The 21,250-nt window shown below is 45.6% G+C and overlaps 1 protein-coding gene across 4 annotated transcripts in view; it reads left to right on the top strand.

Annotated features, from left to right (window-relative positions):
* LOC115084403 (citrate synthase, mitochondrial-like) overlaps positions 1-21,250 on the top strand; it is a 307,904-nt gene that overhangs the window by 186,245 nt on the left and 100,409 nt on the right. For all 4 annotated transcript variants that reach the window (XR_003854548.1, XM_029589235.1, XM_029589233.1 and 1 more), the window contains one exon: positions 14,990-15,091. Coding sequence is in view for 3 of the 4 variants with exons in the window: in XM_029589235.1 (XP_029445095.1) it covers positions 14,990-15,091 (102 nt within the window). In the remaining variant the exon portion in view is untranslated. The remainder of the gene's footprint in view (positions 1-14,989; positions 15,092-21,250) is intronic.

Here is a 21,250-nt window from a genome sequence, read left to right as displayed (position 1 = left end):
GTGTAAGTTTGTGATTGAAAACCTATTTGTGTGAAAGAGCATTGTGTGTATGATTGAGATCCTTTGTGTGTGAGAGAGATCATGTGTATGTATGATTAAGAGCCTGTGTGTATAAGTAAGAGAGAGAGCATATGTGTCTGTGTGTGATTGAAAGCTGGTTTAGGTGAGGGAGCATCTGAGTATGTGATTGAGAGCCTGTGTGTAAAGGAGAGAAAGAGAGAGAGCATGTTTGTAAGCATGTGAATGAGAGTCTGTGTGTGAGAGAAAAAGACAGCATGTATGTGTGTGATTGAAAGCCTGTGTGTGTGTAAAAAGATAGACAGCATGTGTGTAAATGTGTAATTAAGAGCCTATATAAGTGAGAGAAAAAGCATATGTATATGTGAGTGACTGAGAGCATGTGTGTATAGGTATGTAATTGAGAGCCAGTGTGAGAGAGAGTGTTGGTATGTGACTGAGAGGAGAAAGTTCCAAGCAAACCACCCCTCCTCCTGCTAATTCAAAACAATCTCAGGAGACCTGGATATCAAACGTTCCCAGGTATGCAGAGGAAAAAAATTTTTGTATCCTTATTTTTCATTACTTGGTCTTTGTGTCTGCTATTTTGAAATATTTTATTGGTATCTAGAATTTTTTATATGAGTTTTTAATTATTGGATATTCCACTCATCAGCTGTTTCGAAATAATCTGTTCTTTTTTTGTTAGTATGGTTTTACTGCTACTGATTTTATATTTCTTGATTTGTTTTATAAGGATGGGTGATGTTTCTTTTTTTCCTTTGTTGCACTGCATACAGTGACTCTGGCTTGTTACAGTTTCCAATTCAGTTTTTTCTGCATGCTTCTAGTTATGCGTTTTGGTCTCTTTATTCTTTGTTAGGTGAGAGTCAGCACATGTGACTGAGGTGAGGTATTCTGCTGACGTGTAGTTTCTGTGTAGGGCTCTATAGCAGCCTGACTTGGTCCGTTTTCCTAATAGGAGATGTATTGGTGTTTTAAGGCCTGGTGTAATATTTTCAGTGTTGCCTTTTCTTAGGTAAGGTGGTTACTGTTTAAGTGCTGGAAATTGGTGCTGTTTTGTTGTGGGATGTTTACTATTTATGAAGTTTATCCCAGGACAAGCAGGATGCTAGTCCTCACATATGGGTGACATTGATAATGGAGCCCTATACGGAAAAACTTCTGTCAAAATTTCCATTAAACTTTTGACTGGCACAGAGAGTGCCCACTGAGCATGCCCAGCATGCCAATATATGCCATGCCAAAGGGGTCTCCCTTCAGTCTTCTTTTTTCCACGGAGCCGTTAGCCTCGCGGTTAATTTGGAATCCTATGGTGATTTTCACCATACTTAAAAGTTTAACAAAACTTTAGGAAAACTTCTTGCCGCAAGGGTCTCCCTATAATATAACATCGCGGTAAGTTTTCTGATTTTTCCGTCGGTTCCGTACCGGTTTTTTCTTCCTAGCCTAAGTCGTCGACGGCTGTCCGACTAACTATGGCTTCGGGCATCAAAAAATGCCCTAATTGTGGAAGAACCATGTCTATCACAGACCCAAACTTAGGGGTAGATTTTCAAAAAGCGCGAATTGGCCTACTTTTGCTTGCGCATCAGACTCAAGCAAAAGTACGCTGGATTTTAGTAGATACGTGCGGAGCCGCGCGTATCCACTAAAATCCTGGATCGGCGCGCGCAAGGCTATTGATTTTGTATAGCCGGCGCGCGCCGAGCCGCGCTGCCTACCCTTGTTCCCTCCAAGGCCGCTCCGAAATCGGAGCGGCCTTGGAGGGAATCCTCTAACGCCCTCCCCTCATCATCCCCTCCCTTCCTCTATCTAACCCACCCGCCCGGCCCTGTCTACACCCCCCCCTTACCTTTCTCCGGGGATTTACGCCTCCCGGAGGGAGAAGTAAATCCCCGCGCGCCAGCGGGCCTCCTGCGCGCCGGGCCGCGACCTGGGGGCGGGTACGGAGGGCGCGGCCACGCCCCCGGACCGCCCCGGGCCGTAGCCACGCCCCGTACCCGCCCCCAAAACGCTGCCGACACGCCCCCGAAACGCCGCGACGACCGGGCCCGCCCCCGACACGCCCCCCTCCGAAAACCCCGGGACTTACGCGAGTCCCGGGGTCTGCGCGCGCCGGTAGGCCTCTTTGAATGTAGGCATACCGGCGCGCAGGGCCCTGCTCGCCTAAATCCGCCCAAAACCGGGCGGATTTAGGCGAGCAGGGCGCTGAAAATCCGCCCCTTAGAGTGTATGCTCTGTCTCGGCGGGGAACATGATGTCCAATCCTGCCCGTATTGCGCCGAGATGACAACAAAAGGACGACGACTCCGGATGGAAAAAAAGGAGCAACTTTTCCACCTTCAGTTGCTCCCTTCACCATCGACGTCCGCAAAATCATCTCTGGCTGGAGCGATTCGTAAAGTAATACTTAAAAAACGAGTTCCGGATGAGGCAGGAGATTCATCCTTACCTTCTCCCTCTCCTTCTTCGAGGGCATCGACATCGGGCAGTGAAAAACACAAAGAAAAGCATCGGCATCGAAGGCCGCACGGTTCTGGCATCAATCCGGTATCCGGTATGTCATCGAAGGATTCCGGATCCCCATCTAAGAAACCTCGGACGGATGAGGCTTCTCCGAGGCCTTCGACTCCACGGCGATCCCACTGATACTGGTGATGGAACCGTACCTCCCCAGGGCTCTGCGAAGGTACCGGAATCGCCGTCACTGCCTCCCCCCATAGCTGCTCTGGTTTCACCAGCTATGCGGATGGAACTGGACGGATATATCCGCCAGGCAGTCAGGGATGCGCTTCTCGATACCCTGCCGGCACCGGCACAACCCTCGAGACCAGCGCCATCGACACCAACCCTTCCATCGACGCCGATATCGACATCGTTCCCGGTTCCATCAGAGACTCCATCGATGCCGTTACCGAGAGCATCGCCGATACCATCCGCACCGATTCCGATACCAATATCGGTTCCATCAGGGATTCCACCGATGCCAGTCCCTGACTTATCCATTTTCACACCCATTTTGCAGAAATTGGACACTCTTATTGGTGCTCTTCCTATAAAACCTCCAGAAACACCATTGCCACCGAGGACACCACCTATTATTGAGGAAGCACCGATTCCTGAACCCATACCGGGTCCTTCAGGGATTCCCAGACCGATGCCTCCAACGTCTCCATTGTTGCCATCGATGCCTAAGACCCATCCATCGATGCCTTCACAGCCCAGGCCTAAAATTCCTACACCTGACACATGGATGGATACAGATACTGATGTCTCCACAGATGAAGAAGCCCTCTCTGAGCCTTCTCCACCGGAGGAACGCAGGAAATCTCCTCCAGAGGACTTATCATTCTCTAATTTTGTTAAGGAAATGGCGGAGACCATCCATTTCAGATACAGTCAGAGGCAGAACTCAGACAAAAAAACATTAGAGGTTCTGCAGTTCATCGACCCACGAAGGGAGATCGTAGCTATACCAGTCCATGAGGTCCTTCAAGAACTGATGTATAGGCTATGGGAACACCCTTGTTCCATTCCTCCAGTCAACAAAAGGACTGATGCAACATACCTGGTCCAGCACATCCCAGGTTTTCAGAAGGCTCAACTACCTCATCAATCAGTGGTAGTTGAGTCCGCACAAAAGAAGGCCAAAAGACTAAAAACACACTCCTCAACTCCACCAGGGAAGGATACCAAATTCCTAGACAATCTAGGAAGGAAAATGTTTCAAGGATTTATGCTGGTCTCCAGGATTGCTGCCTACCAGCTATTCATGACCCAATACCAGTGTAATCTCTGGAAACAAGTACAAGAGATTACTCAGTCACTCCTTGATCATCTCCAGGAACCTTTTTCTAATATCATACATAAAGGCCTAGAAGATGGTAAGCACGAGGTTCGTGCAGCGTACGATAGTTTTGAAACATCATCTCGACTATCGGCCACAGCTATCAGCGCTCGCAGATGGGCATGGCTTAAGGCCTCAGATTTAAGACCGGAGGTACAGGAGAAACTGGCCGATCTCCCTTGTCTCGGAGACAATCTCTTCGGAGATAAGATAAAGGAAGCGGTGGCCTTATTAAAGGAACACTCAGAAACTCTCAGACAATTGTCTTTGATTCCTCAAGAATCTCAACCTTCCTCAAGGAGAATACCACGGAAGGATGCAAAACGCCCATATTATAGACAGAGGCGTTACTATCCACCTCCAGCCCATGGATGATCATCTAGGCCAGTGCAACGTTCACAGTCTAGACAGCAAAGACCAACCAGATCTCAACCCCCTCCTCAGACTGCATCCACTTCAGGATTTTGAGAAACTACTAGAGAACAGCAGCCTATCTATCAATCCGATCCCAAACTTACCGGTAGGAGGTCGGATTGCTTTCTTTCATCAAAACTGGAATTCCATTACCACAGACCAATGGGTACTCTCCATCACATCTCAAGGGTACCGATTGGATTTTCGCACTGTACCAAACGACACTCCACCCATCTCGTCTTGGACAGTAAACAACCAATCCACACTCTTACAAACAGAATTATCCACCTTTCTGACAGTCAGGGCTGTAGAACCAGTTCCCCGGCCTCAGCAGGGCAGAGGATTCTACTCCCAATATTTCCTCATTCCAAAGAAAACAGGAGGCCTATGACCCATCCTAGACCTCAGAAATCTCAACAAGTTTCTCAAAAAGGAAAAATTCAGGATGGTATCATTAGGAACCATGTTACCTCTACTTCAAAAAGGAGATTGGCTCTGTTCTCCTCCTCATCGCAAGTATCTACGATTCCTGGTAGGAGATCAACATTTCCAATACAGGGTGCTTCCATTCGGCCTTGCCTCAGCACCTCGAGTGCTCACAAAGTGCCTAACAGTGGCGGCGGCCCACCTACACAAGCAGGGGGTGCACGTGTTTCCATATCTCGACGATTGGCTAATCAAGACCCAAACGAAAGAAGGAGCTCTCAACTCTCTCAAGCTCACAATTAATCTTCTCCATTCCTTGGGATTCCTCATCAATTACCAGAAATCCCACTTCACACCATCTCGCCTGTTACAATTCATCGGAGCAGAATTAAACACCATAACAGCAAAAGCTTTCCTTCCAAGAGACCGCGCACAGACTCTTCTTACCCTAGCCAACTCTTTACGTGCTCAGTCACACGTGACAGCTCACCGGTGCCTCATACCTCTGGGTCACATGGCCTCTACAGTTCACGTCACTCCTATGGCCAGATTGGCCATGCAGCTTATGCAATGGTCTCTCAAAACACAATGGATCCAGGCCATCCAGCCACTGTCTTCTCCAATTCAAATCACTCAGAAACTACGTTCGTCGTTCCTGTGGTGGACAAATGTGAACAACTTGCTCAAAGGCCTACCTTTCCAGCAACCGATTCCAACAAGTAACATTAACTACAGATGCATCCACCTTAGGCTGGGGAGCACACATTGGTCATCTGCGGACTCAAGGTACTTGGACAAAGCTCGAAGCAACATTTCAGATAAACTTCCTAGAGCTTCGAGCTATATGTTATGTTCTGCATGCATTCAAGGACTGCTTTTCACAGAAGACTGTCCTGATACAAACAGACAACATGGTTGCAATGTTGTACATCAACAAACAGGAAGGTACAGGTTCGTATCTCCTTTGCCAAGAAGCAGCGCAGATTTGGGACTGGGCCCTAGCACACTCAATACTCCTAAGGGCCACTTATCTAGCAGGAATTCACAACATGGTAGCCGATCGCCTCAGTCGTCAGTTCCAGCCACACAAATGGTCTCTGGATCCAGAAGTGGCGACCAAAATCTTTCAACGTTGGGGCCAACCAACAGTGGACCTCTTTGCATCACAACTGAATTACAAAGTGAACAATTACTGCTCCCTCTTCAAACAGACAAACCGCTTACCCAGGGACACTTTGCTCGCCACTGGAACTTAGGCCTTCTATACGCGTATCCCCGATACCGCTAATAACCAAAACTCTAGTGAAACTACAACAAGACAAGGGATCCATGATACTCATAGCCCCGTATTGGCCTTGACAAGTATGGTTTCCCACACTTCTAGACCTCTCAGTCAGGGATCCCATTCGTCTGGGAGTAGCTCCCACACTCATAACTCAGGATTAGGGTCGATTGCGCCATCCCAACCTCCAATCCCTAACCCTGACAGCTTGGATGTTGAAAGCTTAATCTTACAACCACTCAATCTTTCATCCCATATCTCTCAAGTGCTTATAGCTTCACGTAAGCCCTCCACACGAAAGAACTCCTCTTCCAAATGGAAAAGATTTACCTTGTGGTGCAAGCAAAACAATACTGATCCTTTCACTTGCTTAACTTCTTCTCTACTAGATTATTTATACTATCTTTCAGAATCTGATCTCCAGACTTCATCTGTAAGAGTACACTTAAGTGCAATCTCAGCTTACCGTAACAAACTGGGAGATGCACTATCTCTACACAACCTCTCGTCAGTAGATTTATGAGAGATTTAACTCAACTTAAACCACCAGTTCGACCACCAATCACACAATGGGACCTGAACGTGGTATTAATCAGACTCATGCGTTCTCCATTCGAACCCATAGATACCTGTGATCTTAAATTTCTCACATGGAAGACTATCTTCCTCATCACCATTACATCAGCTAGAAGGGTTAGTGAATTACAAGCACTTGTCACATACGAACCTTATACAAAGTTTCTACATGACAGAGTGGTTCTCCGTACACATCCAAAATTCCTCCCCAAGGTAGTTACGGAATTCCACTTGAACCAATCCATAGTGTTACCCACATTTTTCCCAAGGCCGCATTCTCACCAAGGAGAAAGGGCCTTACATACCTTGGACTGTAAGCGTACACTATCCTTTTATTTGAACTGCACTGCAGTCCACAGAAAATCAAATCAACTTTTTGTTTCTTACGACCCAAACAAACCAGGTAAAGCAGTGGGCAAACATACTCTATCCAACTGGTTAGCAGATTGCATACAGATTTGCTATGAAAAAGCAGGCCTTCCTCTCCATGGGCAAGTAAAGGCACACTCAGTAAGAGCTATGACAACCTCAGTAGCACACTATCGTTCAGTGCCAATCATTGACATATGTAAAGCAGCAACATGGACTTCTCTTCATACCTTTGCAGCTCATTACTGTTTGGACAAAGAAGGATGACAGGATTTAGCCTATGGACAATCTGTCTTAAAGAACTTGTTTCCAGTTTAAACCCAACTCCTTCTGCAACCAATCTGCTCTGATCTTCGGCTGACTCATTTCCAACAACAATACTTCCCTGTTGCTTCACTACAAAATGACTCAGCCTCTAGCTTGCTAATCACCCATATGTGAGGACTAGCATCCTGCTTGTCCTGGGATAAAGCAAAATTGCTTACCTTGTAATAGGTGTTATCCCAGGACAGCAGGATGTAGTCCTCACGAAACCCACCTGCCACAGGTTTGCTGTGCTGGTGCTCAGTGGTGTTTGCTTACTGCTCTGTCTGCCTTCTGAATTGGATACCGGATTTGCCTGCCTGCGGCCTGCCTTCTGATTTGGACTGGATACTGGACTTGCCTGCCTGCTGCCTGCCTTCTGATTTGGACCGGATACTGGACTTGCCTGCCTGCTGCCTGCCTTCTGATTTGGACTGGATACCGGATTTGCCTGCCTGCTACCTGCCTTCTGATTTGGACTGGATACCGGACTTGCCTGCCTGCTGCCTGCCTTCTGATTTGGACTGGATACCGGACTCGCCTACCTGCTGCCTGCCTTTTGACTGGGATCGGAACAGGACTTCGTTATCGGCGTTCCGCCTTGACACAGCACTGTTCTACAGTTCTTGCTGCAGGATTCAGGAACGGCCGTGGCTAGGTAAGACTGGGGGTTACGTTTGGATCCACTATCTACAAGTCGTAACACCGAGAATCGCCGGCGCAAGGGACATTGGCACCAAAGATCCAAGCGCCTAAAACTTCTGCGCCTAAGATACCTTATGCAGATAATACAACAAAGGCACATTACACTTCATCGCCTGAAGAAGTATCAGCGCACAAGTCTAGTGCACGCATGGCACCGAAAACACTTGGGCGCATGGTGCAGAAGGACCCTGCGTGCACTGCGCAGAAGAATTCTGCGCGATAGACGCTGAAGTACCCTGCGCGTACGGTGCTGAAGACTTCTGTGTGCAAGGCGCCAAAGATTTCGGTGCGCATGCCGCCGAAGACGCCTGTATGCGCGACGAAAGAAACGCCTGCGTGCACGGCGCTGACGACATCTGCGCGCACGGTACTGACGATGGCGCCGGACATAGATGTATGCATGGCGCCGGAGACAACGGTGCCGATCTCTCTTGTGCGCATGGAACAAAAAATATATGCGCACAAGCCTAGTTATGTGCGCAAATCACCATGTTCTGGTGATTTGTGCGCCAAATTGGCGCACAAATCACCAGAACATGGCTTAAAGCAACGACGTGGACACTCCAGAAGATCTTATTCCACTTCTCCATCGATAACCCCACCTCGTTCAGGTACTTCTCTCTCTTCGAGGCTACTTCGACAGAGTATACAATAAAACGTAGAAAGCGATCACCGTCTTCATGTACAAATTATACAGACTCATCGTCTCATTATTATCATAAGCACTCACGGCATTCCCACCACAGAAAGTGAAAAAAGGAGTGCAACCTGGGAAGTAAGCCCTTCCAACTTCTAATTCATCTCATGTACCATCTTCAAACACCTTCTCCCACAGAGAAGTAATACAAGTGGATTCCTCTAACGCCGTCAAACAGAATTTTGGAAATTATTAGAAAGGGAATGGTGAATAAAACGGAAAATGTCATAATGCCTCTGTATCGCTCCATGGTGAGACCGCACCTTGTATACTATGTACAATTCTGGTCGCCGCATCTCAAAAAAGATATAATTGCGATGGAGAAGGTACAGAGAAGGGCTACCAAAATGATAAGGGGAATGGAACAGCTCCCCTATGAGGAAAGACTAAAGAGGTTAGGACTTTTCAGCTGGGAGAAGAGATGACTGAGGGGGGATATGATAGAGATGTTTAAAATCATGAGAGGTCTAGAATGGGTAGATGTGAATCGGTTATTTACTCTTTCAGATAGTAGAAAGACTAGGGGGCACTCCATGAAGTTAGCATGGGGCACATTTAAAACTAATCGGAGAAAGTTCTTTTTACTCAACGCACAATTAAACTCTGGAATTTGTTGCCAGAGGATGTGGTTAGTGCAGTTAGTATAGCTGTGTTTAAAAAAGGATTGGATAAGTTCTTGGAGGAGAAGTCCATTACCTGCTATTAAGTTCACTTAGAGAATAGCCACTGCCATTAGTAAAGGTAACATGGAATAGACTTAGTTTTTGGGTACTTGCCAGGTTCTTATGGCCTGGATTGGCCACTGTTGGAAACAGGATGCTGGGCTTGATGGACCCTTGGTGTGACCCAGTATGGCACTTTCTTATGTTCTTATCTACCTTATAAATGGGCTCTGACCGACGGCCCGCAAATGCGCAGTAGAGAGCAGCTCTACCACGCATGCGCGGGTGAGCACGTCAGTCAGAGCGGAGTGTGCCTGAAAAAAAAATGGTGCTGGGTCCTTAGGAGCAGGAGCGGCGGCGGCAAGGAGCAGGAGCGGGAGGAGCAGTAGCAGCGGCGGCGACGAGCAGGAGCGGGAGGAGCAGTAGCGGCGGCGACGAGCAGGAGCGGGAGGAGCAGTAGCGGCGGCGATGGCGACACGCGCGAGGAAGGGAGGGAGGGAGGGAGGGACACCCCTCCCCTGTCTGCCGGTTGTGGATGAGCTGAAAGGGGAAGGGATTGAGAGAGGGGGAGTGAGTGAGGGGAGGGAGTGGAGAGGGAGCTGAGGGGAGGGGAGAGTGGGGGAGGGGAGAGAGAGGAGAGAGTGAGCTGAGGGGAGGGGGAAGGGGAGAGGGAGGGAGAATAGAGGGGAGAAGGGGAGAGGGAGGGAGAATACAGGGAGAGGGAGGGAGAATAGAGGGGAGAAGGGGAGAGGGAGGGAGAATACAGGGAGAGGGAAGGAGAATAGAGGGGGGAAGGGGAGAGGGAGGGAGAATAGAGGGGGGAGGGGAGAGAGTGAGGGGAGGGGAGGGGGGAGAGGGAGGGAGACTAGATGGGGGAGGGGGAGTGGGAAGGAAATGGACCAAAAAAATTTTTTTTAATGTAGCCCATTGTTACGGGCTTAACGGCTAGTGTTCTTATGTTCTCTGCAGCTTCAGAGGATTCAATGCACATATTATGTGCAAAGAAACAGAAAGACCATAAAGTGTCTACTAATTTACCTCAAACCACTCCATTACAACCGAAATCATGTGAGTCAAAAGCACCAGATGAGCATGCAATAATGCCCCCTCGTACAAAAGAGGCTTTTTATCAATTGTCACAGTCTTTGGCAGGATTTTATGAAACACTTCAGTCATCCTTCAAAATATCTAATCTTGCCTCTGTCAGTTCTCCGGAACATAAGACACAGACTGACAGAGAACCGTCGGTGGAGCCTCCTACATCTCCCATTGTCAACCGACCAACTTCACCGATTTATAAACAGGATACACCTTTGGATTCTCCTTCACCACAAACATCCCCATCATCATCTACGGGATTCCCATCGGATCTGCAGGAACAATCTCAGGAGCCATATTCCCCTCCGGAAGACCTTACATACCCAAAATTTCTGGAAAAATTGGGTACAATACAGCATCTGGAGGTCCAAAAAGAGGCAGACCCTAGATCAGAAATCCTTGGTCTCCTAAAGATTTTCGATACTCCAGGAGAACCAACATCTCTTCCACCACAAGAAATCCTGCACTCTGTTTTACAAAATCCTGGGAAACACCTTACGTAATCTCAGCAGTTTCCAGGAAGACTGACATAAAATTCCGTATGAGGAAAACATCATCGTTCTCTATACCACAATTACCTCTTGCTTCAATTGTGGTAGAATCGGCGATGCAAAGATTTAAGAAAATGAAGTCGCATTCCTCATACCCGCCAGGAAAAGACAACAAATACTTGGATGAGCTTGGCAGGAAAATATACCATAACTCAATGCTGAGTGCCCGAATTATGCACCATCAATTCTACATGGTACAATACCTATATGAGTGCATACAAGCTATAAAAGGTATGTTATCTTCGACTGCGGATCAGATACCGCCGCCTCTTCATGACATGGAAGAGTGTTCGCTACACCTTTTGAGGTCAATCTATGAAGCATATGAAACCTCTTCCAGGGCGTCTGCAACAGCTATTGCAGCCCGAAGACTAGCATGGTTACGCTCAAGTTCGATACATGAAGATTTACACGAGAAACTAATAAACCTCCCATGTACAGGAGATAACCTGTTCGGAGAGCGATTTCAGGACACAGTAGGTAAACTGAAGGAAGAAGCTCTAGCAGTACAATCATTAACATCACAACCCCACTATTCGACCACGTGTCATTATATGGGATCTACTTGTCGACAGTCATATGCCAGGAGACCTTATAGGTCTTACCAGTCCTTTCGTACACAGACATACCCTTCTTACCAGCGTCCTGCTCCACAACAAAATACCTCCAACCAACGCAGAGGTAAAGCACATAACCAGAGACAGCAGACTCAACAACCGGCTACTGCAGTAAAATCAACTCCATCTTTTTAGTTACTCAGCCACCATCACAGCATCAAGCACCACCCGGCAGAATTCAATCTTGCCTGGCAGCCTGGGAGAGGATAACATCTGATCAATGGGTTTTGGAGATAGTACGGCACAGTTACCAACTCCAGTTTATCACAAAACCCAAATTACCTCATCTTTCCACTCTCAAGATTCACAGCATCCAACCACAATTGGGGGAGGAAATTGCTTTGCTTCGCAAACAACAAGCAATTCGACAAATTTTCTTGGGGAACCAATCAGTAGGATTTTATTCCCCATATTTCCTCATACCCAAGAAGTTGGGTGGCCTTCGTCCCATACTAGACCTAAGGGAATTGAACAAATTTCTCACCAAAAAGAAATTCAAAATGGTATCATTGAAATCAATCCTTCCTCTGATTCAAACCAACGATTGGATGTGTTCCATCGATCTAAAGGATGCCTACACACACATTCCAATCCATCCATCCTCGTGGCGTTACCTATGCTTTCACTACAAGCATCAACACTACCAGTACAAAGTTCTTCCCTTTGGACTATCGGCTGCACCCAGAGTTTTCACCAAATGCATGGTTGTGGTGGTGGCTTATCTCAGACAACATGGTATAACCATCTTCCCATATCTGGACAATTGGCTCATAATCGCCCCAACTCCAAACATCTTACTCGATCACCTCCATCAGGTGATACAATGCTTACAGGAGTTAGGATTGGTGATCAATTTTCAGAAATCACACCTATAACCCAGACAACAGTTACGATTCATAGGAGCATGCCTGGACACCACTTGCAACCGGGCATACCTACCAAACGACAGAATATCACACTTCCGTCACAAGGGTTATGGACAATCTCGGAACAGAACTTGCAAATAAATTTATTGGAACTCAGAGCGATTCGGAATGCATTACAAGTGTTCCAAGACCATCTGAAGAGCCGCAGGGTCATGATCTACACAGAAAATCAAGTAGCAATGTTTTACATCAACAAGCAAGGAGGGTCCGGTTCATGGTCCCTTTGCAAGGAGACCCTGCAAATATTCAAACACGCTCACAAAAATTGCATACATCTACAAGCAACTTGCCTACCAGGTGTGGCAAATACAAGAGCGGACAGGTTAAGCCGCATCTTTCACCCTCACTAATGGGCACTCAATACAGAAATAGCCCAAGACATATTCATGCAGTGGGGGACACCTTCGATAGATCTCTTTGCAACGGAGATCAATGCTCAAGTTCCCAAATTCTGCTCGATAAGACCAAGCCAATTCAGGATCGCTCAAGATGCCTTCCTCATCCTGTGGACAACAGGCCTCCTGTTCGCCTTTCCTCCCATATCACTCATAACAAGGACAATTCAAAAGTGCCTAGAAGACAAAGCTCAACTGATACTCATCGCCCCAGCCTGGCCGAGGCAACCATGGTAAAGTTTCCTTCTCCGACTATCCATCATGGACCCAATTCGGTTACCGAATCGTCAAGATCTTTTCTGCCAAGATCAAGGGACGCTTCTACGCCCGCTACACTCATCTCTACACTTGACAGCGTGGAGATTGAGAGGCTCCTTTTAACAGACCAGGGAGTTTCCACTTCGGCACAATTCATTTTGTTAGAATCCAGGAAATTCTCAACCAGGAAAAATTATAGCTATAAATGGAAACGTTACTCTACCTGGTGCACTTCCAAAGGGGTACCACCATTGGATTGCTCACCTGAATTGCTCATTGATTATCTTCATACACTATATGTAGCTGGTCTAGCAACATCATCCATCAGAGTTCATCTCAGCGCCATAGGTACTTATCATAGACCAGTTAACAATATTTCTATATCCAATCAACCCTTACTATCTCGTTTTATCAAGGGGTTAACGCACCTTCGTCTTCCGATTTCTAAGCCTCCAATTCCATGGAACCTCAATATAGTTCTGGAACAGCTTATGCTTTTCCCGTTTGAACCCATGGACTTGGCACATATTAAATACCTCACATGGAAAGTTGTATTCCTTGTTGCAGTAACATTGGCACGAATGGTTAGTGAATTACAGGCCTTGGTCCATTATTCTCCGAACTCACCCATACTTTCTACCATAAGTGGTTTCTCAATTCCATTTCAATCAAACCATGGAATTACCCACTTTTTTCCGTAAACCTCATGCAAATGATAGGGAAAAACTACTGCACACACTAGATTGTAAAAGAGCCTTAGCATATTATAAAGAGAGAACAAACTCGGACTCCCATGTTTCTCAACTCTTTGTCTCCTTTGATCCAAAAACACCTGGATTACCAGTGACTAAACGCACCATCTCCAGCTGGATAGCGCAGTGCATATGACAAACAGAAACTACAACTACATTCAGAGCCTAAAGCTCACCAAGTCAGAGCAGTAGCAGCCTCATTGGCACACCTAAAGAATGTGCAACCCATAGACATTTGCAAGGCAGCTACATGGTCATCGCTTCATACCTTCACATCTCACTACTGCCTTGATCAACAGGCAGCCACTGATGCGAAGATAGGGCAAGCAATCCTACAATCTCTATCCTCCTATCCACAATGACTGCCACACTGTTAAGGATCACATACAAATATATCTATATCATAAATATCATAATCAGAAGCTTGGGACTCCAATGACAGCATGGCTAATTCAGCCCTGCTATCGACGGGAAAAACCAAGTTTGCTTACCGTAAACAGTGTTTCCGTAGATAGCAGGATGAATTACCCATGCTGACCCACCCTCCTCCCTGGCAGTCATCTAGTCTTCGACTACACTACAGCTTAATCACAGACTGAGGAGATTCCGTTACTTTCCTGCGCGGGAACACACGCACAGCCGCAGAGAGCAAAACTCTAATCTCTGCTTTGACAAGCTCCGCCTCCCGGACCTGATTGACAGATCCCATGACAGCATGGCTAATTCATCCTGCTATCTACGGAAACACCGTTTATGGTAAGCAAACTTGCTTTTATTTTCTGAAGAAAATTTACCAGTACAAAAAGCATGTGCAAATTTCCGTAGGTACTTTCTGCCCATGGTAAGTTTCAAAGTAAAAGAACATATTTACTTTTTCTTTGAAACTTGGTACAAAGTACAGAGGTAGAAAGTACCTGTGGACTTTGTCTCAGTGCAGACTGTTTGAAAATTGCCCCTATTATAATGTAAATGAACAAATACCAGGGCTACTATTCCTATGCATTCTATTCACATATTCATTGCACAACAGCAATTAAAATGCCTGTATTTTCAGTATTAATGTCTGACAAAAATAACTTTTTTGTTGTAGGAGGTGCTTATCTGGCTGACTCGATTGCAAAATGAAGTTGGAACTAATGTGCCCACAGAAAAGCTAAAGAAGTTCATCTGGGATACATTGAAAGCAGGAAAGGTAAAGATGGCCTCATATGCAAAATATGGAAGGAAGGCCTGGCATAGAAACTCATTTACAGAACTATATGCTACTATTCAGAAGACCTTGATTTCATTCCCAGATCAGGATTCTGCTCAATAAGTCACCAGCAATTGGAGACACCATAGAGCATGGATGGCCAACTCTGGTTCTCGAGAGCCACAAACAGGCCAGGTTTTCAGGTTATCTGCAATGAGTATGCATGAGATTGATGTGCACTGCCTCCACTATGTGCAAATCTAGTGGAGAGGCCTGACCTATGGACCCTGCAACAATTTTTTTACATTTAAGAGAGGTTTGAGGGGTGAGAGTAAGGAGGATCTTTTGTGAAATTTGGGGTGAAGGTGAGCAGGGGAACCCGCCACAGGTCTTTTGAAGGTCTGGTTAAGTAGCAAGTTATCTGACTACACAAGGCCAAATAACTTTAACATCTAACCGGTTATATTCAAACATGGCCAGCTAGGCTTTAAGGTTATCCAGTTATATGAAGCCAGATAAGTTTAGGATTCTTTTGTCCCACTGAATATTCAGGACAAGTTATTGAGCTACATTTAACCCGATAACTTGTCTGCATGCCAGTTTACTGAATATTGACCTCTATATGTATAGTAGGAATGCTACTAATGCATGAAAGTTACACCATTATCTTAAAATGTGTAACAGCACAAGTGTATGTTTAGCCAACTAAAAATTCAACATTCAAACACAATGTTCACTGGCACCTAGTGTTTAAAAATTGTCTTATTTTCTGTAGGCTTAAAACGATGCACATATCTTTTCCAGGGTATCTGGAAATTAAAAGTCACCAGGTATGGGGAGAGGGGAATTCTTTAAATCTTTGTTTTCATTACTGCGAGTTATTTGATGTGTCTCCTGTTTTGTAATATTTTATTAGTGTTTGGAAAATTTCTATGAGTTTTTAATTATTGGATGTTATTCTATTCATCATTGTTTTGAAATATTCTTTTTATTAGTATGGTTTTGTTACTATTTATGATTTATATTTCATGCTTTTATTGCTTGATATTTTATGAGGAATAATAATATTTCTGTTTTTATATTGTTAACTGTATACAGAGTCTGGTTTGTTGGGATCTCCAATTTACATTTAATGAAGGTCTGTCTGTGGTCTCTGTGTGACTGAAGTGAAGTGTTCTGCTAGCATGTAGGGTTCTTTAGCAACTTGGCTTGTTCTGTTTTCCTAATAGGTATATTGGTGTTTTAAGGCCTGGTATAATTTTTGCAGTGTTGATTTTTCATAGGTAGGGTTGTTACAATTTGAATGCTAGCAGTTTGTGCTGTTTTGGAATGGGAAGTTTATTAGATTGTAATTTGTAATTTTGCTTACTCATAGCTTTCTGAGGGCCCATTGCATTACAACAGGCCTATTGCGATATGGGTTCCAAGTATCTCTTTTGCAGGATTTTCTGGTTGGCACCACATCAGTGCATGTATATATAATATACATGTTGATAGTGGTATTTTTACCTCAGAAGTCTCTACCTTGAATATAGGTGCATAATTTTAAATTGTATGTGGGGAGGGCATAAGGCTGTAAGGTTTTCCTAGAATGCCAAATACCCTTGCACTGACCCTGTAAAGAAGCTTGTCTTTCAGCTAGGATTCAATGAAAGAATCGACCCTGCCAGAGCCCCCCTCTTTTCTGTGACTAAAGAATCTGTTGACCTTGGTATTCTTGAGAATCATGACATTCATGTGAGGCGTCCCCCATTGACCCACTATCAATTGAAATGCCTCCATATTTCTGCCTAAACATTTTCTACAGGTGTACAGAAGATTGGCTTCATAAAAATGGACCACCCAGCCTCCTAATTCTTTTTCACTCACCGCACAGTTAAGCTCTGGAATTTGTTGCCAGAGGATGTGGTTAGTGCAGTTAGTGTAGCTGGGTTTAAAAAAGGTTTGATAAGTTCTTGGACGAGAAGTCCATTAACTGCTATTAATCAAGTTGATTTAGGGAATAGCTACTGGTATTAGTAGCATGGGATCTACTTAGTTTTTGGATACTTGCCACTTGTAACCTGGATTGGCCACTATTGGAGACAGGATTCTGGGTCTGACCCAGTATAGCAACTTCTTATGTTCTTATTCTTGCAGCTGAGAGAAGCAGAGACTCGGCTGGCCACAAGAGGAGCCTTTGTTTGTGTGTGTGTGTGTGAGGGATTGTGTGTATACAAGAGAGCAATGATGTTAATGAGAGAGAGGGAAGGAGCTTTTGTAAGGGTGCATGTGTGAATGAGACAAGGAACCTAAATGTGTGTAAGAGAGAGGGCCTGTCTGAGTGAATGAGGTTGGGGTTGGAACCAGGGCCTGGACTGGGGGTTGGGGTGTAGGGGGATTGGGTGCAAGGCAGAAGGTTCGCCTAGGGTGCCTAATACCCTTACACTGCCCCTGGGCCTGTGGCAACCACTGGCCAAAATGGAGTGGATGCCACAGGACTTCCCGGAGGACTGCATCCCACTAGCAGCCAAAGTAAAGAAAAAGCCGAGAGCCGCCCACAGCATTAGAGGCTTGCCAAACTCTTGCCTGATCCGGTGTAGGTAAATAAAAGTGCATCCCCTGTGTGAGCCGGCAGCAGGAGCAGCAGTAGAGTTTGAGTGACATCATTTCCTGCCACAGCTCCTACTGCGAGACATGCTGCTCCTGCTACCATCTTGCACGGGAGAAGGGGAAATCCCGACTATAATAAACTGCTGGGGAGTCCCAACACTTATAGTGGGAGGAAGAAGAGCCTGTGGAGGCAGAAGAGGATGGGAGTGACTGGGTGAGAAGGTAGGAGAAGAATATAGGGAGGTTTAAGGTTTGTTTATTTTTATACCGTCATATCGGTAGAACCATCATAACGGTGAACAATAAATTAAAAGCATGAAAATACAATTAATAATAAAGATCAATACATAAAACAAGTAATAAAATAATCAATGAAGCATCGTAAAATCGTAAATACTTAAAATTAAACATTAAAATTAATAAAGTGCAGGAAGATAAAATGGTAAAAATACAAAATAACAATGTGCTATATTAGGCTGAGTTCTTATTTTATTTATTTATTTATTTCAGATTTTTATATACCGGCATTCGAGACAGCAGTCACATCATGCTGGTTCACATAGAACAGGGGTGCATAGTAAACATAACTATAACAATGGTGCTGAAAAGGCAGTTACATATAACAGGGTGGTAAGAACTTGGCTGAGAAGGAAGAGAAAGGACAGGTTATTAATTCACACAGGTAAACGATAGAAGATATGGTTAATCAAGGAGTAGTTGGAGGTTAGTCACTGTGATTCGGTATAGTCACTGTGATTCGGTATAGGTGCATTTAAATAGCCATGTTTTTAAGTTGTGCTTTAAATTTTTTTAATATCAGCTTGCATTCTTATTTCTTCAGGCAGAGTGTTCCACAGTTTTGGGCCTGTTATAGATATTGCTCGTTTGCGAACTTGACTAAGTTTAGCCGATTTGATTGTAGGTACTGTTAACAGTCCTTTGTTGACTGACCGTAGATTCCTCTGCGGGACGTGTAATCGTATCGTTGTGTTCGGCAATTCAGTATTTGAGCCACAGACTATATTATGAATTATGCATGCGGCTTTGTACTGTATACAATAAATCAGAGGCAACCAATGTAATGATATAAGTATAGGAGTTATATGGTCACTCTTTTTTGCGCCTGTTAGGACACGAGCTGCAGCATTTTGCAAGATTTGTAGAGGATGAATAGCATTAAGTGGTAATCCTAATAAAAGGGTGTTACAGTAGTCTATGTTTGCAAATAGGAGTGCCTGGAGGACTGATCTAAAATCGTTGGGTTCTAACAAAGGCTTTAATTTCTGAAGAGTTAACAATTTAAAGAAACCGTCTTTTAATTTGGTTGCAATGTGCTTATTCCAGGATCATTCAGAGGGAGGGGGAGAGGAAGCAAGTGGAGAAAGCATAGGAAGAGGAGAGAAGATCAAGGGAGAGGGGGAAAAGCTGAGTTAATGAGGAGAGAAGGTGAAAAAATTGAAATAGTGACTTACTAAAGGGTGAGAAGAGGGAGAAGAATCTCTTGAAGGACTGGGATGGGGTAAGAGCTGAGACAGAGAGGGGAGGAAGTGACGTCATCAGATGGGATGGCCACCTACGTTTGCAGCTCCCAACTCTAATGTAACAACATTCCCATTTCTGCTTAGCATTAAGGGCTAGTTTCACCAATACTGTGGCTTCGGGTGTCACTGTATTAGTATTGATTGTCTTGCAGAAGAAAAAAGTTGATTTAAGCCTTTTTCATATGCAGGAACAGTGGAAGTGAACATGGTAGGCCTCGGTGATACAGCAGATCCGGAGCCTGCCCAGTGAAAGGTAGGTCAAAAGCAGACCAAGAGAATTGGTGGGGAAGTTCTGATCTGGGCCAAGTTCCAAACCTGCTTTAAAGAACTTTGAGTGACATGGTGGACATAAAACAAGAGATCGTAGAGACTGTGTCAGAACTGTGTAACAATCTACTTGCGCCCAGGTGGCAGGTGGAAAAGACCAAAATGAGGCTGGAGGAGCAGGCCTTGGATATAACACAATGGTGGAAAGATTGGGTTAAGCTAACTCTGGCCAATGAGGAACTCAAGAGATAGCATAGAAGACATGGAGAACAGATCCCATAGAGCCAATTTGCGATTTTGAAGGGTCCCTGAGGCGCCAGAGTTTGGAAACTGTTTTCAGATAGTAAGCAGCATCTGTTTGGTGGTCCTGGGGTCTGGAGAAGAGATGGAAGTCCCACAGATAAAGCTGGAAAGGGCCCACCGATCTGAGGGAACACCACGAAGTAATATACCAAGAGACATTGTGGCCTGTTTCCACAGCTTTGTAAAAAATAGAAAGTGGCCAATCAGGGCAGGTAAATGAGCTTGATCTGCTGGAAAGGTTTCAAAATCGAAATCTTTCAAGATTTGGCTGCTACCACTATTCATAAAAGAAGGTAGTTCAGAGATATTGCGGCACGCCCATGTAGAAGCTATTTCTCCTAGGACAAGCAGGATGGTAGTGACATCATCAGATGGAGCTCAGTATGGAACTTTGATCTCAAAGAATCTAGAGCTTTCATTATGCTCTACTGAGCATGTGCAGCTATAGTCATCACCCTGGCCCCTAGGCAGAGTCCCTCATTCTTTTTTTCCCCACAGAGCATTGTGGTTGCGGGAGCAGTGTGCTCACGGTATTCAGCTTTGCTCTCTTTCTCTACAGTTTTTGTAAGTGATTTTTTTTCTAAAGCTCTAGCTGTTTTCTTTCCTTTAAGGAAGTTTTCTTTTCCTGTCGATAGCAGGGCTGAATTAGCCATGCTGTCATGGGAACTGTACATCAGGCCCGGGAGGCGGAGCTTCAAGTGATGTCTGAGCTTTGCTCTGAGGCTGCGCGTGAGTTCCCGCGCTGAAATTGACTCTCCTCAGTCTTTTTTTCTGTGAGGGGGATCACACGCGGAGCTTCAGACCTCCTCAGCATCACCTTTTCCCTGAGAGAAAAAATCCTTCTAAAAACGTCAAAAATAAAATGAACATGAAAGAACCCGGTAAGAAGGAAGAGGGACGACCTTCCAGATTCAAGCCGTGCCCCTGCGGAAAAGTCATGTCCATCACGGATGGACATGACCGCTACTATTGGTGTCTGGGCCCAGACCACCCGATGCAAACTTGCATGCAGTGTGCTAAGATGTCCCCTAGAATGCGCCAACAGCAAACGGATAAGATGCTCGCTCTAAAAGTGGTGAGACAGGGCTCCTATGCCCCACCTTACGAGGCCCACTCTTCCCTGGGACCGTCCACCCCGACGCCACCACCAATGTGTCGTCAGTAGGACCGGCAGCCTCCAGGACTGGAGATAAGCGCCGACAAAAACCCAAGGCGACAGCCTCTTGGAGTTGAGACCCCAAACGTGCCGAACGTCATAGCCGAGACGTGTCAACTGCGTTGGAGAGCCATCCAGTGAAGACGCATGCGCTTGATCACTCCGAGGCGCTGGAACCCCCGATGCATGGCACACACACTCATGCGATTGGCACAGCACCATCGGCACCGACACACGGCGCAACCAGTCAGATGACTCGTGGCGAGGCGCCGACTATGACACAGCCACAAAGATCGAAGC

This window comes from Rhinatrema bivittatum, chromosome 2 (genome assembly GCF_901001135.1).
Source record: "Rhinatrema bivittatum chromosome 2, aRhiBiv1.1, whole genome shotgun sequence".
In the NCBI taxonomy this organism is placed as follows: domain Eukaryota; kingdom Metazoa; phylum Chordata; class Amphibia; order Gymnophiona; family Rhinatrematidae; genus Rhinatrema; species Rhinatrema bivittatum.
The sequence above is the reverse complement of the archived record's forward strand: the minus strand, read 5'-3'. Positions and strand labels throughout refer to the sequence as shown.